We start from the raw sequence: 16637 nt of genomic DNA, 5'->3' as shown, positions 1-16637 counted from the left end.
TCTGAAACAATAAAGACTCAAAACCAAAAATTAACATGTTAGTGATCCTAAAAAAACAAAAATTCAAAATAAGTAATTCCTACCAGTGGGTTGCCTCCCACTCAGCGCTTGTTTTAAGTCATTAGCTTGACTGTGTCGATGCTCAGGCGTCCGGCGGATCAGAACATGGTTGTGAATGCTTCAGAGAGGAATGTCTCATCATCCAAGGTGGTGTATAAGCAGTAGATGAATGAGGTCTACCAAGGACATGAGAAGCAGGACCATAACGGTACTTGGGTATAGTGCATCTTGGCTTCATCTGAGGACTCTGGAGTGTGGAGGGGTGAGTCTTCCGTTTAGTAACAGGTTTATGACTTGGAGGATCAATTTTGGATAAGTTCTGTCGTGGAAGTGGAGGAGTGTCGACCGATACCACAGCAGTATCGATCGACACAGCGTCTGATGATCGTTTAGCAAACACTTTCTCAACACAAAAAGTCTGTCCATCAATAGTAGGAACCCTCCTCAGCTTATCCATCTCAAAGTTCATAGTCAAACCTTCCACATTCAGTGTTATGTGTCCCTTCTGCACATCTATGATGGCACCAGCTGTAGCCAAGAAAGATCTTCCTAAGATGAGAGGATCATTAGGCTCTTTATCATACTTCAGCACCACAAATTCAGTGGGAATCATGAAGTTTCCAACCTTAACCGGAATATCCTCTAATACACCTTCAGGAATTCGTCGGGAGCGATCAGCTAAGATAAGAGAAATCTGAGTTGGCTTGAATTCTGTCATTCCAAGTCTTACAGCAACAGAATGTGGCATCAAGTTGATGCTAGAGCCAAGATCACAGAGTGAGTGTGAAAACTTTCCTGCTGAGATTGAGCAATCAAGCACAAAGCTTCCAGGATCTGGTAGCTTCTGAGCAGTCCTACACTGAATTGCTGCACTCACTTTCTCAGAAACTACCACTTCTTGCTTTCTTACCTTCCTCCTTTGAACAGGCTGCTTCAGCAGAATTGCACTAACATCTTTAGTTAGCAAGGCTCCTTCCTCAGGGCTCAAACCATTGGATACCATTCTCTTAACATAGCGTTTAAGTGGTGGTGAAAGTTTCACTGCATCAATCAAAGGCATCTCAATCATCACCTTATCCATCATTGCTTTGCATTTAGCTTCCTCCATCTCCTGCTTAGACTTTCGTGGCTTAGGAAAAGGAATCTTAGGTTTGTAAACCCTCTCATTTGCTGGAATCTGAGATTTTGCAACTTGTGGTTCCGTCTGAGATGAGTGTCGACCGATACCAATTTGGTGTCGATCGACACCATCATCTGGAGTCGACAGGTTTGTCGATTTCTCACCGTGTTCTGCAGAATCAATTTCATCAACTTCTTCACCTCTCACTGATATAGCATTGCAAGCATGCTTGGGGTTTGACTCAGTTCTCGCAGGAAGATACCCCTCTTGTCGTTTGACAGACCCAGCAGTCTGTGCAACTTGACTCTCCAACTTCTTAACATGAACATTCAATGCATCAATCCTCCCAGTAAGCTCATTGTAGACATTATCAATCTTCCCATTGAATGTCACTGTCAAATTCTCTTGTCCCTGAAGAATCTGCTCAAGCATGGCTTCCATTCTACTCTCAGAAGAAGTCTGTGGAGGCGGAGACTGATAGGATGAGTTCCCATAAGTCCTTGTGAAGTTGCTCCATTGTTGCTGCTTCTGGTAGTCCGGTTTGGGAATGTAGCCTGAAGAGTTCCCACTGTAAGGTCTGTGGCCTTGCTGATTGCCAAATCTCTGACCTTGATTGCCATATACAAAGTTGACATCTGCTTCTTCATTCCCAGTCTCAGGTTGTGGCTCAAATGATTCAACTTCAGCAGCAAAGTGAACTGATTTCTTACCAACCAGGAGATTATGAACTGAATCAAGCTTAGCATTAACAGAAGCTAACTGGTTTGCATCAAATCCTCCATGTAATCTCTTCCTTTCAGCATCTGCTCTCTTAGTACTATTGCTAGCAGCTAAGTTCTCAATCAACAATTCAGCATCTTCTGGCATTCTTGTCTTGAAATTCCCATGACTTGCAGCATCTAAAGCCAACTGATACTCCCAGTCACACCCTCTGAAGAAGATACTTAGCAATTGAACCCTTGAGAAACCATGGTGTGGACAGTCCCTTTGGTAAGCCTTGAATCTCACCCAAGCTGCTTTGAAAGCTTCATCTGGTCTCTGCTTGAAGGAAGACAGCTTGATTCTCAACTCATCTGACATTGCATCATCATAGAAGTGGTTGAGGAAGGCCACCTTGACATCACGCCAGCTTGTTAATGATCCAGCAGGCAGCTGTTTCAACCATTGAGATGCCTCTCCTGCAAGTGAGTAAGGGAAGAGTTTGCAGAAGATGTAGTCCTCAGTTACCCCATTAGCCTTGATGCTAGTCACCAAATCCTCAAAATGCTCAATGTGATCCAAAGGCTTCTCATTGGGCAAAGCAGAGAAAGGTCTCTGCCCAACTAGTTGAAAGTATGCAGGTTTCAACTCAAAATCATTCCTCTGAAAAGGGGGAGGAACAATAGCAGACCGGTTCTCATACACCAGATCAGCCTGATTGTAGTCAGCAATGGTCCTGATCAGATCCCGGTTGTTCTCCTGTCGTCGAACTGGGTTCTGTACGTGGTTGGCAGCTCCACGCACGTCTGCAGGTGGGTGTCGATCGATGCCACCTGGTTGGTGTCGATCGACACCAAGGTCCGGATCATCAACGACACCAGCTTGCTGGTTCACAACAGCCTGCTCGTTGACAACAGGTTCAGGGATCACGTTCCCTTCTGCATCAAGCTTTTGGCCCTGCTCATTGCGCAAGTGGCCCTCTTGATCCCTCAAAACACCAGCTTCATCACGCATCAGAATGATTGTATTAACCATCTTCAGAGATTTAGCTGCCTTTCTGTTCTCACGTTCCAGTTTTCCCAACTCTTTGTTTGTCAAATTCACAGTAGGACCAGATTTGTTGCTCCTTGTGTGAGGTCTAGGAGGCATGCACCTGAAACACCAAAGAGAAGAAAAACAAAAACGTGTAAGCAGAAAATAAAAAGAAAAGTTTAGACAAAATTAAAAACTTAAATCAAATGGTAGATCAGAGAGTCCCCGGCAACGGCGCCAAAATTTGATAGGCTCAAATTAACCCTAGAGCTACTCTCTCAAATTAAGAGATCAATGCAGTACTTAGGGGTCGAATTCCACAAGGACTCAAGATCAAACACAATAGATTGTAGAGTTTTGTTATTACGCTAAACAAGTTAATTTGAATTAAAATAAAAGCAATGCAAATAATTAAATTAAAGTGTTGTAAATTCAGAAATCAAAAGAGCTAAGCCTAGGGAATTTCTCAGGAAATTATGAAATATTAAATCAGATAAATTAATTAAGGTTCAAGCAATAAAAAACAGATCTAGAACTCTAAACTTTTGGTAAAATAATCAGTTCTCACTGCAATTATAATCTAAATTTAAACCAGAAAATCCAAATCTCTTTGTAAAATTTCAAGTAATAAATCAGCTTTAAGAACAGGTTTAGATAAGTTCACAGAATTATTAATTCAAATCTCTTTGTAATAAACAATTCTGCTCATCAATGGTTTAATCAGGAAAACAAATATATTCTCATATCAATTTATTTCCCTAAGATAACAATTCTAGGTGATCAATCAAGAATTATTGTGAAGAACAACCAAGGATGAAGATATTAAAAGATTAAGAACCCTAAAATCTCAGATCTAGTAAATCATAAAAACCCTATGAAAAACCTTAAACCTAGCAAGCAAATTACTCAGACATGTTTAATGAAGAACAGATCATAATTCTGAATAACATGCAATAGATATTAAAAAGTAGAAGAGGGAGTTCAAGAATTCTTCTCTACAAAGCAGATCTCTCTCTCCCAAAAGCTCTCAATATCCTTCTCTCAAAAACTGCTAGAAAATAACTTAAGGGTTTCTAAAACCCAAAAACAATATATATACATCCTAAAATACGTCCAGGGGCTTATGTTGCAATTAAAGAAGACTTTGGGCAAATTTGTAAAACTTCCAAATTTGTTGTTCTCTCGTCGGGTAAACATTAGTGTCGATCGATGCTGCTTGTGTGGTGTCGATCTATGCTCGGTCTCTGATCCGACTCCAACTTGATTTCCTTCGGTAAAGTGCTCCAAAATGATCCAGATTGTTCCATATTGCTCCATTCGTGCCAAATTCCTAAATAACCTGTTAAGACTCAAAAATAACCTAGAAACAAATCAAAAGACTCAAAAAGCACACTTATATCATGGTTAAAAACCGTAAAAACCATGATATATCAATGATGCCCTTAGGAAGCTTATAGCAAGACATTGCATAGACTGGAAGAGCCAAAGCTATAGATTTTAAAAGAACTTCTTTACCTCCTTGCGACAGATTTTTTGCATACCAACCGGTTAGTCGAGAGTGGAGCCTATTCTTTATAAACCCCAGCAATTGTTGTTTCGATCCACTTAAACATTCAGGAAGACCTAAATATTTTCCTGCACCACCTTCGAGATAGATCCCCAGATTCGCTTTTATCCAGTTCCAATCTAACTTATTTGTTTTAGATCCAAACGTAATAGCTGATTTTTCTTTATTAATCACCTGACCAGACATCCATTCATACTTATGTAGGCATCTTATCATCTCAGAACATTGAAATCTATTCGCTTTACAGAAGAACAGACTATCGTCTGCAAATAATAAGTGATTAACTTGTGGCCCAGAGTGATGAAACTGAATACCAGTGAGATTGCCTGCCATTGTAGCTTGATCGAATAGATGAATCAAGGCTTCAGTGCATAAAACAAAAAGAAAGGGAGAAAGAGGATCTCCCTGTCTAATGCCTCTTTCAGGCTTGATTAATCCAACTGGCTCTCCATTTATTATCACTGAGTAACTCACAGAAGAAACACATCCCATAGTCCAAAAAATCCACCTATCATGAAACCCAAGGGCTTGAAGCATGTCTTTTAGAAAAATCCATTCGACCCTGTCATATGCTTTAGACATATTTGTTTTAACCATCATGAACTCTTGAGATATCAAAGGATGCTTGTGGAGACTATGAGTAATTTCGTGTGCAATCAGAATATTGTCGGAGATCAATCTTTCTGATACAAAAGCAGCTTGTGTTGGAGAGACAATAGTTGGTAAGTGCTTTTTCAATCGATGCACTAGGATTTTTGAGACAATCTTATAGATCACAGAGCACAAACTGATAGGTCTAAGATCTATCATCTTTGATGGAGCCTGAATCTTAGGGATGAGACACAAGTGAGTATGATTCCAACCCTCAGGAATAATACCAGTATCAAAAAATTGTAGAACCTCACTGTTAACCTGGTCCTTTATTAGATGCCAATACTTTTTAAAAAAGAAACCAGTTAAACCGTCATGGCCTTGAGCACTCTCATTGCTAATCGAAAATGCAGCCTGCTTTATCTCTGCTATGGTGATATTCCTGGTAAGGTCTTGATTCATATTGTTTGATACTCTTGGTTGGAAGTTAAGGAGCAAATCACTAACCGGAGTAGGAGTCGAAGATTTAAACAAATCAGTGAAGTACTTAACTGCAACCTCTCCTTTTCCCAGCTCTGAGAATTGTTCTATTCCTTTATCATCTACCAGAAAAGGTAATGAGTTCTTTATTCTTGCAGCTTTCACTGATGCCTGAAAGAATTTAGTGTTTCTGTCCCCAAGAAGAAGCCATTTTTCTGTGCTTTTTTGTCTCCAATAAGCTTCTTCTTCTCTAAAGGCAATGGCCAATTCTCTTTTAATCACATTTATTCTCGTGAAACACGGATGTAAAGATGAATCTTGTGTTGCCAGCTCTTTTCGCAGTCTTTTGATTGAACTAGACCATACTCTTTTCTTCCAACTTCCAATAGCCTTTCTGCAATTTTCAAATCTTATCATCACAGAACTATTGTTGTCCCTAACATTCTTATCATTCCAAGCTTTTTGAATTACTTCCATAAAAGAAGGATCTTCTGCCCATCTTTTGTCAAACCAAAATTGGCTTTTATGGGGCTCTTTATGACATGAAAAATTAACTAAAACAGGTTTATGATCTGATCCTAGCTTCTCAAGAAACTGCTGTCGACTACTTGGAAACAAAGAAAACCAAGCTGGGTTCCCGAAGCAACGATCAAGTTTGCACTGTATCCACTGTTTATCTCTAACTCCACCCCAAGTAAAACCATTTCCATAACTACCTAGTTCAGTCATATCACAGTTTGCCAAAAGCTCTTGAAAAGGGTGGAAAGAACTGAGATCCCTTAGTGGCCCTCCCAATTTATCTTTATTGGATAATATGGAGTTAAAGTCACCTATCATACACCAAGCTTCTGATCTAGATAAACCAAAATCAGTGATTTTATCCCAAACTGCAGATCTAAGGCCAGTAATTGGGTTCCCATACACACAAGAAATGAACCACACTCTAGATCCACAAGAAACTTTCATATCTATAATATTTTTATCCACAAACAAAAATTTGATATCTATACTGTCTTTCCAAAAAACTGCAAGTCCACCACTAGTTCCTACTGGTTCAACCGTTTTAAGGTTACTATAGCCTAACCAACCTTGAACCTTCTTCAAATAAACACTTGAGTTCTTAGTCTCCATGAGGAAAAGGATATCAGGAAAATGAGCCTTTCTCATTTCCTTAAGATGAAGAATTGTCCAAGAGTTCCCCAACCCTTGACAATTCCAGCTCAAAATACCTATTGATCTTGCGGCAGTTCACCTGGAACCACCGTATTTGTGTCTCTCTGGAGACTTTTGGCCAACACATTCTCTTGATCCTGAGTTAGATTCTTTCCACTAATCTCCATCTGATTATCTAGAGATTTATCTTGAGTTTTCAGATTTTTCCCTTTTGGATCCTTAGTATTTTTTACCCATGATCTTGGCCTTTTAGCAGCGGGTAATTTCTGTTGCAAATTTTTTGAGGAGGAAGCCTCTAAACCATTCGAGAATAAGGCTGAGGTAGAGCAATAAAAAGAGTTACCTTGAGGCAAGCTTTGAAGAGGAGTTTCATAACTCGAGGTCTTCTGATTCATCACATCAGTTTTTATTGCATCAGCTAATAGTTTTGGTGATGAACATTCTGCAGTTATAATATTTTTGCCATGAAGATCAATCTCCTTGTCTTTAGAGAAGGCCCTTGTAGAATCTTGAACTGCGCTTTGAGGTGTAGTTTTAAGTCTCGAATTCTTCGGATTCAGCAGATGAGCTTTGATTGCATCAGCTAGAACATTTGTTGAGGCACAATCTCCAGCTGTAATTTCTATCTGAGCAAAAGGACATCTACTTTTATCATGAGTCAGCCTTTGGCACTGAAAGCATCTTTTCCGAACTCTTTCATAATCAATACCAATCTTGACAAGTGACCCATTTGGAAGTTGAAGTTCTTTGAAGTTTTTCAGACCTTTTGAGATATCAAGTAAGATCCTAACCCGAACATAGTCCTTGCTTTGAGCCTCTTTCTCATCAAAAGGAACCTCTAGAACCTGACCAACACAACCAGCAATTTCTGTAATAGTCTCCTTCGTATAGTGATTCACTGGCAAATTGCGAAGCCTAATCCATACTGGAAGAAACATCAGATAATTGTCAGGAGGATCTTCGACCCATCGCTCCATAACTACTCCCCAATCATCTTGAGTCCACACCCCAGTCTTCAAAATTTCATTTATATCTTCATCATATTTGAAAATAAACTGGAAACGATTTCTTGATAAAGCAACACCTCTGATTCTGTCATACAGTCTCCAAATTCTTGGCATCTCTAAGATCCAATTAGACATACGCTGATAGTCAGGGTTAAGAAACCGACCTATTAAGCTTCTTAAGTTTCTTTCAGATGAGTAAAACTGAGGAAGATTAGATAACACCAGAGGTTTATCCTCTTCATCTTCAATTGACATCTCTTGTAGATACTGCTCCAAGTGTTTCTCCATTATAGTAACGAATAGAGGAAGGGGGAAACAGAGCCACCAAATGATCACAGTTTTTTCCTAGTAGAATCTTATGGAGAGTTTAACCAATCCTTTTGTAACAAAGGAAGAAGAAATCAGAATTAAAGAGTAGAACCCGATTTGAAATTGACTGAAGCCGGACAGAAAGTGGGAATATCTCCGGATTAAAGCTAGAGCTGAGCGAGGATTTAAAGATTGCAATTAGATTGACGGTGGTGAAAACCGGTTTGGGACGGCGGAGTAATTGACGGCGTTAAAGACGGCAGCGAAAGAAAAAGGATTGAGCAGCTAAGAGAGAGAACGGAGCTTTCCTTCTAAATGGGGTTTAATTATCGGATTTAAATGGGATTGAGCAGCCACTAAACCGGTTTTCCTTTTCATAATTGGGTTTTTGTGTTTCCTTTTTCTCACAAACAAATATGGAAAAGAAAAGGCAATTTACCGATTTACTAATACTCCCTTTGTTTCTTAATTTAAAAGAAACAAAAACAAGTGTTAAATGTGAATATTTTCTAATTTTACCATATTTATTAGAATTAAAATAAAGAAATTAGTTAGTTTTGAATTATATAATAAGAGTACAACAATGTATGCACAACCTTCAACATATATTCTTTTAGTAATGAACTCGCAATATTATTATTATTAGTGAAAACAATTGGAATTTGTTGGTGGATTTAAAAACAGTCGAAATGATGAAAGCATTTCCCAGGAAGTTCCAAAAGGAGACAAGACGAGAACATTGTTAGTGAATGTTGTTTCTATAGAGACAACCTAACAAGTTTATTGTATAAAATTCGATCATCTCTTCCAGTGCTGCTCTCTAACAAAGCGCTTTGCACAAGTTCCTGCAATATCATCACACATTGTTCAATATTACGATGATTCTATACAAAGTGATGACAACCGTATTTAAGAAATCTATAAGTTTTACCTTGACTTCACGGTGAGATAGAAACTTTCCCAAGCTGTGAATGGTCATCCTCATGTCTTCAACCTGAAAGAATTCAAACTCAAACAGTATTTACAAACTCATCCTGAGAGATTTTGGTATGATTTTATGTACAAGACAAAAATCAATCTTCTTTCTTACCCTAACATAGCCTGCCTGGTTACGGTCAAAGAATCTGAAAGCCTGAGCCAGAAAAACAAATAAACAAAGCTTTTAGAACCAAAACCGCAATAAATAAATAAAAGACAATATCTGATTTCTCAAGTTTTGTAGGGAGTATTTATTTAACCTGTAACAGCTCTTTATCAACAGTTTCCTCTCTTTTTGGTGCATCAGACGTTCCTCCCTCTTGCCTCCCATGCTTATCAGATCCAGGCTTCGTCTTGATTTCAGTGTTTTCATCGATCCGACCTCTTTCTTCTTTTTTATCAGTTGCCACTTCGTCTTTTTTATCAGTTGCCACTTCAGTACCACTAGTATTCTCAAGGTTTCCTTCTTTCTTCTGCGGCGAAACAAGAGAGATGAAACAAAGTGAGAAGATTTATAAAGAAAACAACTTGTTGGACTCAATTTGAAAGAGTGCAAAGTCAAATGAGTTCATACCTCTTCAGCAGGGTCTTCCTGCTCAGAATTTGCAACGTCCATTTCCTCGCATTCTTCTGGATCTTCTTCTGGGTCTTCTTCAGGGTCTTCTTCAGGATCCTCCTCAGGATCTTCCTCTGGGTCGTCATCATCATCCTGGTTATCCACTTCCCTTTTAGAAGTTTCATCCCCAGTAACTTCTTTACTGCCCAAAGTTTCTTCAGTGTTGGCTACAGCTTCCTTATCTGAAATTTCCCGGCTACCGTCTACGATGTCCTTGCCTGAATTTTCTTTATCATCTTTCCCAAGAGCGGATTCGGGTATAACAGCGGTATCCTTATCTTTATGTTCAACTGTCTTTTGTCGCTTATTTTGTAATTTTGCTTCATTTTGCTTGACAGACAACTCCTCCAGCTGCCTCTTCCGTTGATTTCTTTGTCTCACAAATTTTACACGTAGTTTCTTGAAGGGAAAAACGAAAAAAAGACAGTATAAGAAAACAGTTCATGCGAGTCAAAAACAATAACGTCAAAGATCAATTATAAACCAACCTTGAGAAATTCAAAGATACGGGAACCCATTTGATACTGCAGCATCTCAAACAGCGATTCCGCAAACAATGAAAGCTGCAAGAACATAGAAGATACTTTGATTAAAACTAAGTAGTTCAGAGGTAACAACAAAATGTGATACACAGAGTTCCAGTAGAAAAATATAAACATGCTAAGCAAACCATAATGAAAAAAAAAAAAAACCTCAAATGATGACTCATCAATGTCCTTGTCAGTGTAATCCAAGAGCGAATCCAAAGAGACCGAAAGTGAACGCAACTGCAAAACAAAAATGAAAGAAGTTACGACCATAATGTAGCCATCACCAAATGTAATGAAACAGCTTATTACTGTCCACCTACTTTGGAGTCTTTGTTACGTTTCGTCTGTAAAATAAATCCTGGCCGAGGAGGTTCCTCTGACTTTTTCCTGTCCTTCATTTGTATCCTGGACTCCTCTTTTCCACCTTTCTCTTTAATCTCTTTCTCAGTAATTTTTTCTTTGGCCTTTTTCTCATCTGCATTATTCCTATCAATTTTCTTCCCCTCAGCCTTCTTGTCTTCACCTGTCTTAGTGTCTTTCTTATTTGCACTAGAGGAACCCTCCTTTTTCTCAGTATCTGGAGATCCTGTATTCTGTTTTATTTTCACAGTAGTGGAGGCATTCTTTTCTTTCACTGCTTCTAAAGATTCAGCCGTCGGTTTCATACTACCTGAATCAGGGGTTTTCTTGCCTGCCTCCACTACCTTCTTCTCATCACTATCTCCTTCTTTCTTGGAATCACCGTCCATACTATTGTCTATTTCAGCAACCTTCCTTTTAGCCACCCTTTTGATGATTTTTTTCTTTACAATTGTCTTTGAAGGAGTCTGCTCACTAGCCTTAGCACTGGGATCTGAAGTCTCTCCAGTTCCAGCTCCCGTCACAATTTCTGAGCCCTTCTCTTGACTTTGTGTGGGTCTCGCTACTACCTTTTTCACTATATTTTTGTTAGACGATGTACCAATGGATTCTTCTTTAGGGACTGTGGTCTCCGATATGGCGACCTTTTCAGGAACTACCTTCTCATCCGACTTCTCACCTTTTTTAACAGTTCCTTTTCCATCGTTGACAGGCCTTTTAACAACTCTTTTAATGATCTTTTTCACGGTCTTCTTAGTTCCAGTCGTCTGAGTGCCAGAAGCGTCTCCTGGGGACTTTTTCTCTGCATCCTTGGTAACTTCAACAGTATCACTGCTGCCCTTTCCTGCAACGACATTTTTCTTAACCTCCTGAGAGAGTAGCCGATCTCTCTCAGTAAGAGCTTTCCTGAATGCCAACCATTGGGTTCTCCATGCATCAGAGGAAGGAAGACATTCTGATAAATCGGGGACATATAGTACGGTGATCTCTTTGTAGTTAAAACCCCCATCTGAACCAACCCTGTCATAATGTATCTGTAAATGCCACAAAAAAAGTCAACGCAGATCTACTTAGATTTCCAAAAAAAACTGATAAGCAACATTCGCTTTGTTCGCTGTAACCTAGTGCTACCATAAATAACAAAATGAAATTGCAGCAAAACAGGACACGAATAAACAATATTTTCAAAATATTCATGGAGCAAATCTCTAGATAAACCAATAGCAATGGCTGATGATCCACATATTTTATACTGTCAGAAAGAATCTATATATCAGGTAGTCCACTACTAAGCTTTATATCATCTTCAACGTCATGTAGGAAATAAGAGAGACTGTACGATATATATACATATACTATCTTAGCTACAATACTCGAGTGTCATGTCCCCACACGTCCAACATCTCAATGAAGTCTTAAAAGGAAAACCTACCTCGAGAAATGGATTCCAGTGACGGCAGTTGCTCAGATCAAGATTAAGCTTATCCTTTGAATGTCTGCAAACTCAAAAGGTTTTTTCGTCTCAGACTATGAACAAAAGGCAGCTAAGATGACAAATGAATAAGTGAAGAGACAAACCTCAGCATTGTCTGAATTAAGGAAGACTGGTCAACTGATGGGTCCATGCCATCTGTGGGATCCCAGGAACCACCAAACGCCATGAATGAATGATCTTTTTTGAGAACAGCGAATTTTAATATGTTGCACACGTGAGGTATACGGTCCTCAAATAATTTCTCTGAAGAAAGATCTTCCAGAGCAGTCCTGCTCAGCCCGCTCATCAAAACCATCTTAACATTAAAGAAAACCCATTGCACATGAGCAATTCTTTCAATATACTCAGAAACAATAGCAGCAATGATACATCATGCAAACATGACTATATAAGAAGATAGTAACGAGCAATGACGTAATTAAAGAGACAAACTTTATCAATGAGAAAGAAAAAGAAAAAAAGCCAACCTTGGCATTCCAAACAGTTTTTCCTCCAGATTTCAAAGCTAAAGGCTGCGTCGAAGTACTTTTCACATCAGCTCCACCATCTTCAATGTAATCATGCTCAAAACTGCCGTCCTCAACAAACAATTGTTAGGTTGCGAACACATTAAACTAGAATTTCGAGATAGTGTAACAAAAGTGAATCCACAAAACTTGAAATATATGTGCAATTCTAGTATACGTACTACTAGTCAAGGGAAACAAAAACTCCAGATCAGATCTATTGAAACGCATAAGGATTACAATCCTAAGACAGACAAAAATTGTAAATAAGAAGCAGAATAATTCACCTCACAGCAGTATGCATAGAAAGTGTAAGCTTCTGTTTCGGCCAGTTCACAACAACCTGAAATATATATATTTGAGGTTAACAATCATTCAGAACTCCACTCCGGATTAGATAATAATTGGGGGATAGGATTAGATAGAAATACAGAAACCTTGGAAAACTCAGAAGGCACAAAAAGCCTGGGATATCTTTTATCTAATGTCAAGTAATCTCTCTCCATGTCAACCAATCGCGAGGATAAAACCTGCAAACAAGTCGCATAATTATCAAATAAAAAAATAATGCACACTGTGCTTAAGCACTGCATCACACATAAAGAGGGCAGGTAACTCTGCGGTTTTTTACATTTCAATACGAAGTCCATAAGACAAAACTAGCAATCAGGCAAATTAACTGGAGACCACAAAAACCGGAAAGAGCAGTCTGATATATGTCACACTAATTTCAGAAGCAGGTAAAATAATCCCCAGATGTGGCAAGAAGTCAGAAGCTTGGCCAGATAACACCCACAACCAGAGAAGGCCATAAAAGGAAGAAGAAGTATAACAATCTCCAAGTACAGGAAGATATCCGATGGAGAGAAAAGGAATGAGAAAGCTGAACTTGACAGAGTTTACATGAAAAAGAGGTAATGGTCGGGAAGTAGGGTTTATCATGATTATTTTTGTTGTCAATGATTATATTGAGATGGCAAGGCTGATATAGTAATCCAGAAGGGACCAAGAGATGCCGAAGTCAATCTAGAAAACATGTAGAATGCAGGAGCTGATAGGAAGATGAGATAATACTGAGGAGCAGGTAAAAACATCATTAGGAGAGCAATCTCTTGGAACACTTATTACCTTGCAGACATAATCTCTCCTTATAGGCTTAATCGGTGAAGATCGCCTTCAGGTATAACAGAAATAAGGTTAGTGTCTGGTGCAGCAACCGAAAATGCCCTGTATTCCAGATGAAGAGCGTGAAAGAGATCAAAAATTAAACCTAATTGATGCTTCACGATGTTGTGCATCCCGTCGCAAAGAGGAACTACGTGCATCCCTAGAAATAGATTTAGGAACTGGAGTCCGCTCCTTAGTGTCCTTGGACGTAGCTCTCGCTGTTGGAGTCCGATCTCGTTTTATTTCGAGAGCACGTTTTCGCTCACGTTCTCTTTCTCCTTCCTTCTCCCGTCGCTCCGATATGCGTTCCCTTTCCCGGTCCTTAGCTCTTTGCCTGTCTCGTTCCCTCTGCCGCTCTCGTTCTCTATCACGTTCGCGTTCCCTCTCTCGTTCTCGGTCCTTATCTCTGGAGCGTAGATCCTCGCGACGACGCTCTTCTTCCCTTAGTTCAAACTCCCTGAGATAACTCGCCCGGTCATCTTTCCGGAGATCATCAACACGAGGACCACCACCACGAGCAAGTATGCCACCAGGGTAGTCCAAGTCAAGAGATGCTGCACTATGGATACCTTTCCCAGAGCCATAATCCCTGCCTGGAGGTAAGCTAACGCCATAACCAGGATTTGAAGAATTCTCCGGATAAATATAGTCATCTAAATTTCGCCGAGGAGCAGCTCCTAATAACGATGGGGTATGTTGGCTGGCATAAGAAGATGTGCCGCGTACTGATAAACCGTGAGGATCAGACTCCAGCCTTCCTCCATAATGCATAGCTTCTTGATCAGAATGCCGTACAGTAGAACTTCGTTCTGTAAGATAATCGGCTTGTCTGCCAGAAATGTATGCTACTCAGTGCAATAAGATAAATTTTCTTCAAACGTTATTGCAAGTTTTGACAAGGTACAGTTGCTTTATAAATAACAAAGGTCTTGGGAGAACAAATAACATAAGTACCCAAAATGCAACAATTTGAACAAAAAATTATCTGCTAGGAAGAAATCAGCCTACCGCTAATCATCGAAAAATACCTGAGACCTCCATCAACAGAAGAGGTATGGAGCGACTGAATTTTTAGTAACTGTTCTCCTCGGAGGAGAGATGCTTGATCAATGCGATCATACAAGTCAGTCTGCCAAAACCATAAAATTAATGAGAGCCAATTGTAACACCATGTAACAGAGTTTAACCAAATTCAAAAGACTTTCAAATAAAAGTGAGGGTGGGCGCACCTGACGACCAAAACTAGATGATTCAGCATATCGACTAGTTGGTTCATTCTGCAACTCCCTACCGAGATAAGCGCTTGACCGTTCACCATACTGCCTTCTGTCAACCGGAATGTAACCAGACAGCTTATCAGAATACAAATCATCCGACTTTTGACCATAAACATGACTCGAAGGAGACAAGTAGCTTCCAGATGCAAATTTTGGCGAATCTGGTAAAGTAGGAACATATCCCGAGCGGCTATCCAAGACTGATGAACCTAAGCCATTGGTGCTTAAAGGCTGAGAGCTACTAAGAGAAGATGATCCATAGGCAGAACCATACTGCGTTCCATAATGACTAGCAGATGCTGACAAATGCGATCTGTATCCACCAATGTCATTCTCTTGAGGAGCACCACCTGTAATTGAAGGATGGCGAGAACTACTCAATGAAATCTGAGAGCCTCCTTCTGCACCACCACTGACTGAACTTCCAGGATAACCAGATCCAAGCTACATAATAATAATAATAATAACATAGCAATTAGCAATAAAATTCTACCCAACTTAAAGCATAATGCAGAACAATGGAGTTCAATGTAATTCTTCAATCCAAGAAAATTAACAATTCCCAAATCAAATATGAAATTTCGTGAAAGTAAACATCAGAAAGGTGGGATTTTGATTTCATGGAATTGATGATCTTACATTCTGACCATAACCAGACTGCGAGCCGTATTGCTGCTGTCCGTAGCCACTCCCTCTTGAAGAATACATATCTCTATGCATCTGATTCAATTTGTTATAAAGTTAGTAAACCATTTCCTTGATAGATAAATTACAAAGAACGAACAATAACAAAAAAACCGATGGAAAAATATACGAGAATCCATTCGCTCAAGTGACAGGGCTTACCTACAAGAAGATTGAAAAAAACGTTCTTCTTTGCGTGTAATTGAAGGAGAAGGAAGATCCTAAGCAATTGAGAGATTTTAAGAAGAAGAAAAAAGAAAACCCTAGAAATCACACAGATTGAGGAAGACGAACATGAGACTCTGGATTGAGAGGATTAGTTTGGTGCGAAGCCGAACTACTTAACAAGGGTTTCTTTCTTTTGGTTAAAGAACACGCATGCATTATCTTTTAATGGGCTTAGATTTTTTGCTATAATCTTTAGCCTTTTTTAAATTCGTTATAGGCCCGTTCTTTTATATATACAGTAATATGCATATTTGTTTCCAATTAAGCATAACAAATTTAACGTAATAAGGGTTTGCATATGTATTATTTAACTTTTTCTTTTAAAATTCTTCTATGTTTTTAATTCACATTTTACAATTATTTTCAAAACATTTTTAATTTGGAGGACTGGAAAATTAATCTCATACTGAAAATATTCTCTAATATTAATTTATGTAAAAATACTTCAATATAAATTTGAATGCCTTTTTTTCTACGCTTATGGTTTGTCCAAAATCCTTTATCTTATAAAGCACAAGTCATTACACCAATAAAATTTTGACAAATCAGTAAAAACAAATTATTTTTTAAAAAAATATAAAAAGAAGATAAAACAAAATAAGAGATCGTGGAGAGAAATAGAAAACAGAAATCAATATCACATAAATAAATAAAAACATACAGTGTAAGAATAAATTATTGTTTTAAGAATTAAAGTGAGATCGTGGTAAAAAGAGAAAACAAAAAATTACACATCAATATCTATTTCAACTAATTTA

At 38.8% G+C, this 16637-nt stretch overlaps 2 protein-coding genes and 1 pseudogene across 3 annotated transcripts; 1 reads left to right on the top strand and 2 right to left on the bottom strand.

Moving 5' to 3' along the window:
• The first annotated feature begins 2144 nt into the window (after window positions 1-2144).
• Window positions 2145-2245, top strand: LOC147937606 (small nucleolar RNA R71; annotated as a pseudogene).
• A 2382-nt stretch (window positions 2246-4627) lies between these two features.
• Window positions 4628-8017, bottom strand: LOC104710224 (uncharacterized). The gene has a single exon (XM_087463692.1). The coding sequence runs from the start codon at window positions 8015-8017 to the stop codon at window positions 6779-6781; it is 1239 nt and encodes a 412-aa protein (XP_087319818.1). The 3' UTR covers window positions 4628-6778.
• Window positions 8018-8649: 632 nt separating this feature from the next.
• LOC104710223 (protein SHORT ROOT IN SALT MEDIUM 1) lies at window positions 8650-16078 on the bottom strand. 2 transcript variants are annotated; one of them, XM_010426795.3, is made up of 19 exons: window positions 15814-16078; window positions 15607-15687; window positions 14920-15411; window positions 14719-14819; window positions 13794-14519; window positions 13652-13697; window positions 12961-13053; window positions 12811-12866; window positions 12485-12587; window positions 12101-12312; window positions 11955-12018; window positions 10483-11556; window positions 10325-10399; window positions 10121-10195; window positions 9591-10031; window positions 9277-9489; window positions 9129-9170; window positions 8970-9032; window positions 8650-8883 (listed from the first exon to the last, which is right to left on the bottom strand). In XM_010426795.3, exons 2-19 carry the CDS (start codon window positions 15685-15687, stop codon window positions 8797-8799), a joined length of 4044 nt encoding a protein of 1347 aa, XP_010425097.2. In that variant the 5' UTR covers window positions 15814-16078; the 3' UTR covers window positions 8650-8796. The 2 variants fall into 2 exon arrangements, with proteins under 2 accessions (XP_010425097.2, XP_087323708.1); XM_087467582.1 differs by lacking the exons at window positions 13652-13697; window positions 13794-14519 and having other exon boundaries at window positions 15814-16077.
• Between the last annotated feature and the right edge of the window lie 559 nt (window positions 16079-16637).

This window comes from Camelina sativa, chromosome 9, assembly GCF_030686135.1.
Source record: "Camelina sativa cultivar CO46 ecotype springtype chromosome 9, ASM3068613v1".
Classification (NCBI taxonomy): domain Eukaryota; kingdom Viridiplantae; phylum Streptophyta; class Magnoliopsida; order Brassicales; family Brassicaceae; genus Camelina; species Camelina sativa.
This window is presented reverse-complemented; position numbering and strand designations above follow the sequence as displayed.

Excerpts from the sequence above, each read along its gene's own strand:
- LOC104710224 (XM_087463692.1), bottom strand. The coding sequence starts at position 8,017 with ATGGAGAAACACTTGGAGCAGTATCTACAAGAGATGTCAATTGAAGAT.
- LOC104710223 (XM_010426795.3), bottom strand. The coding sequence starts at position 15,687 with ATGCATAGAGATATGTATTCTTCAAGAGGGAGTGGCTACGGACAGCAG. Across the intron at positions 10,400-10,482 it reads AACGTAACAAAGACTCCAAA|TTGCGTTCACTTTCGGTCTC; the intron begins GTAGGTGGACAG and ends TTTGTTTTGCAG. Across the intron at positions 10,032-10,120 it reads GTATCTTTGAATTTCTCAAG|AAACTACGTGTAAAATTTGT; the intron begins GTTGGTTTATAA and ends TTTCCCTTCAAG.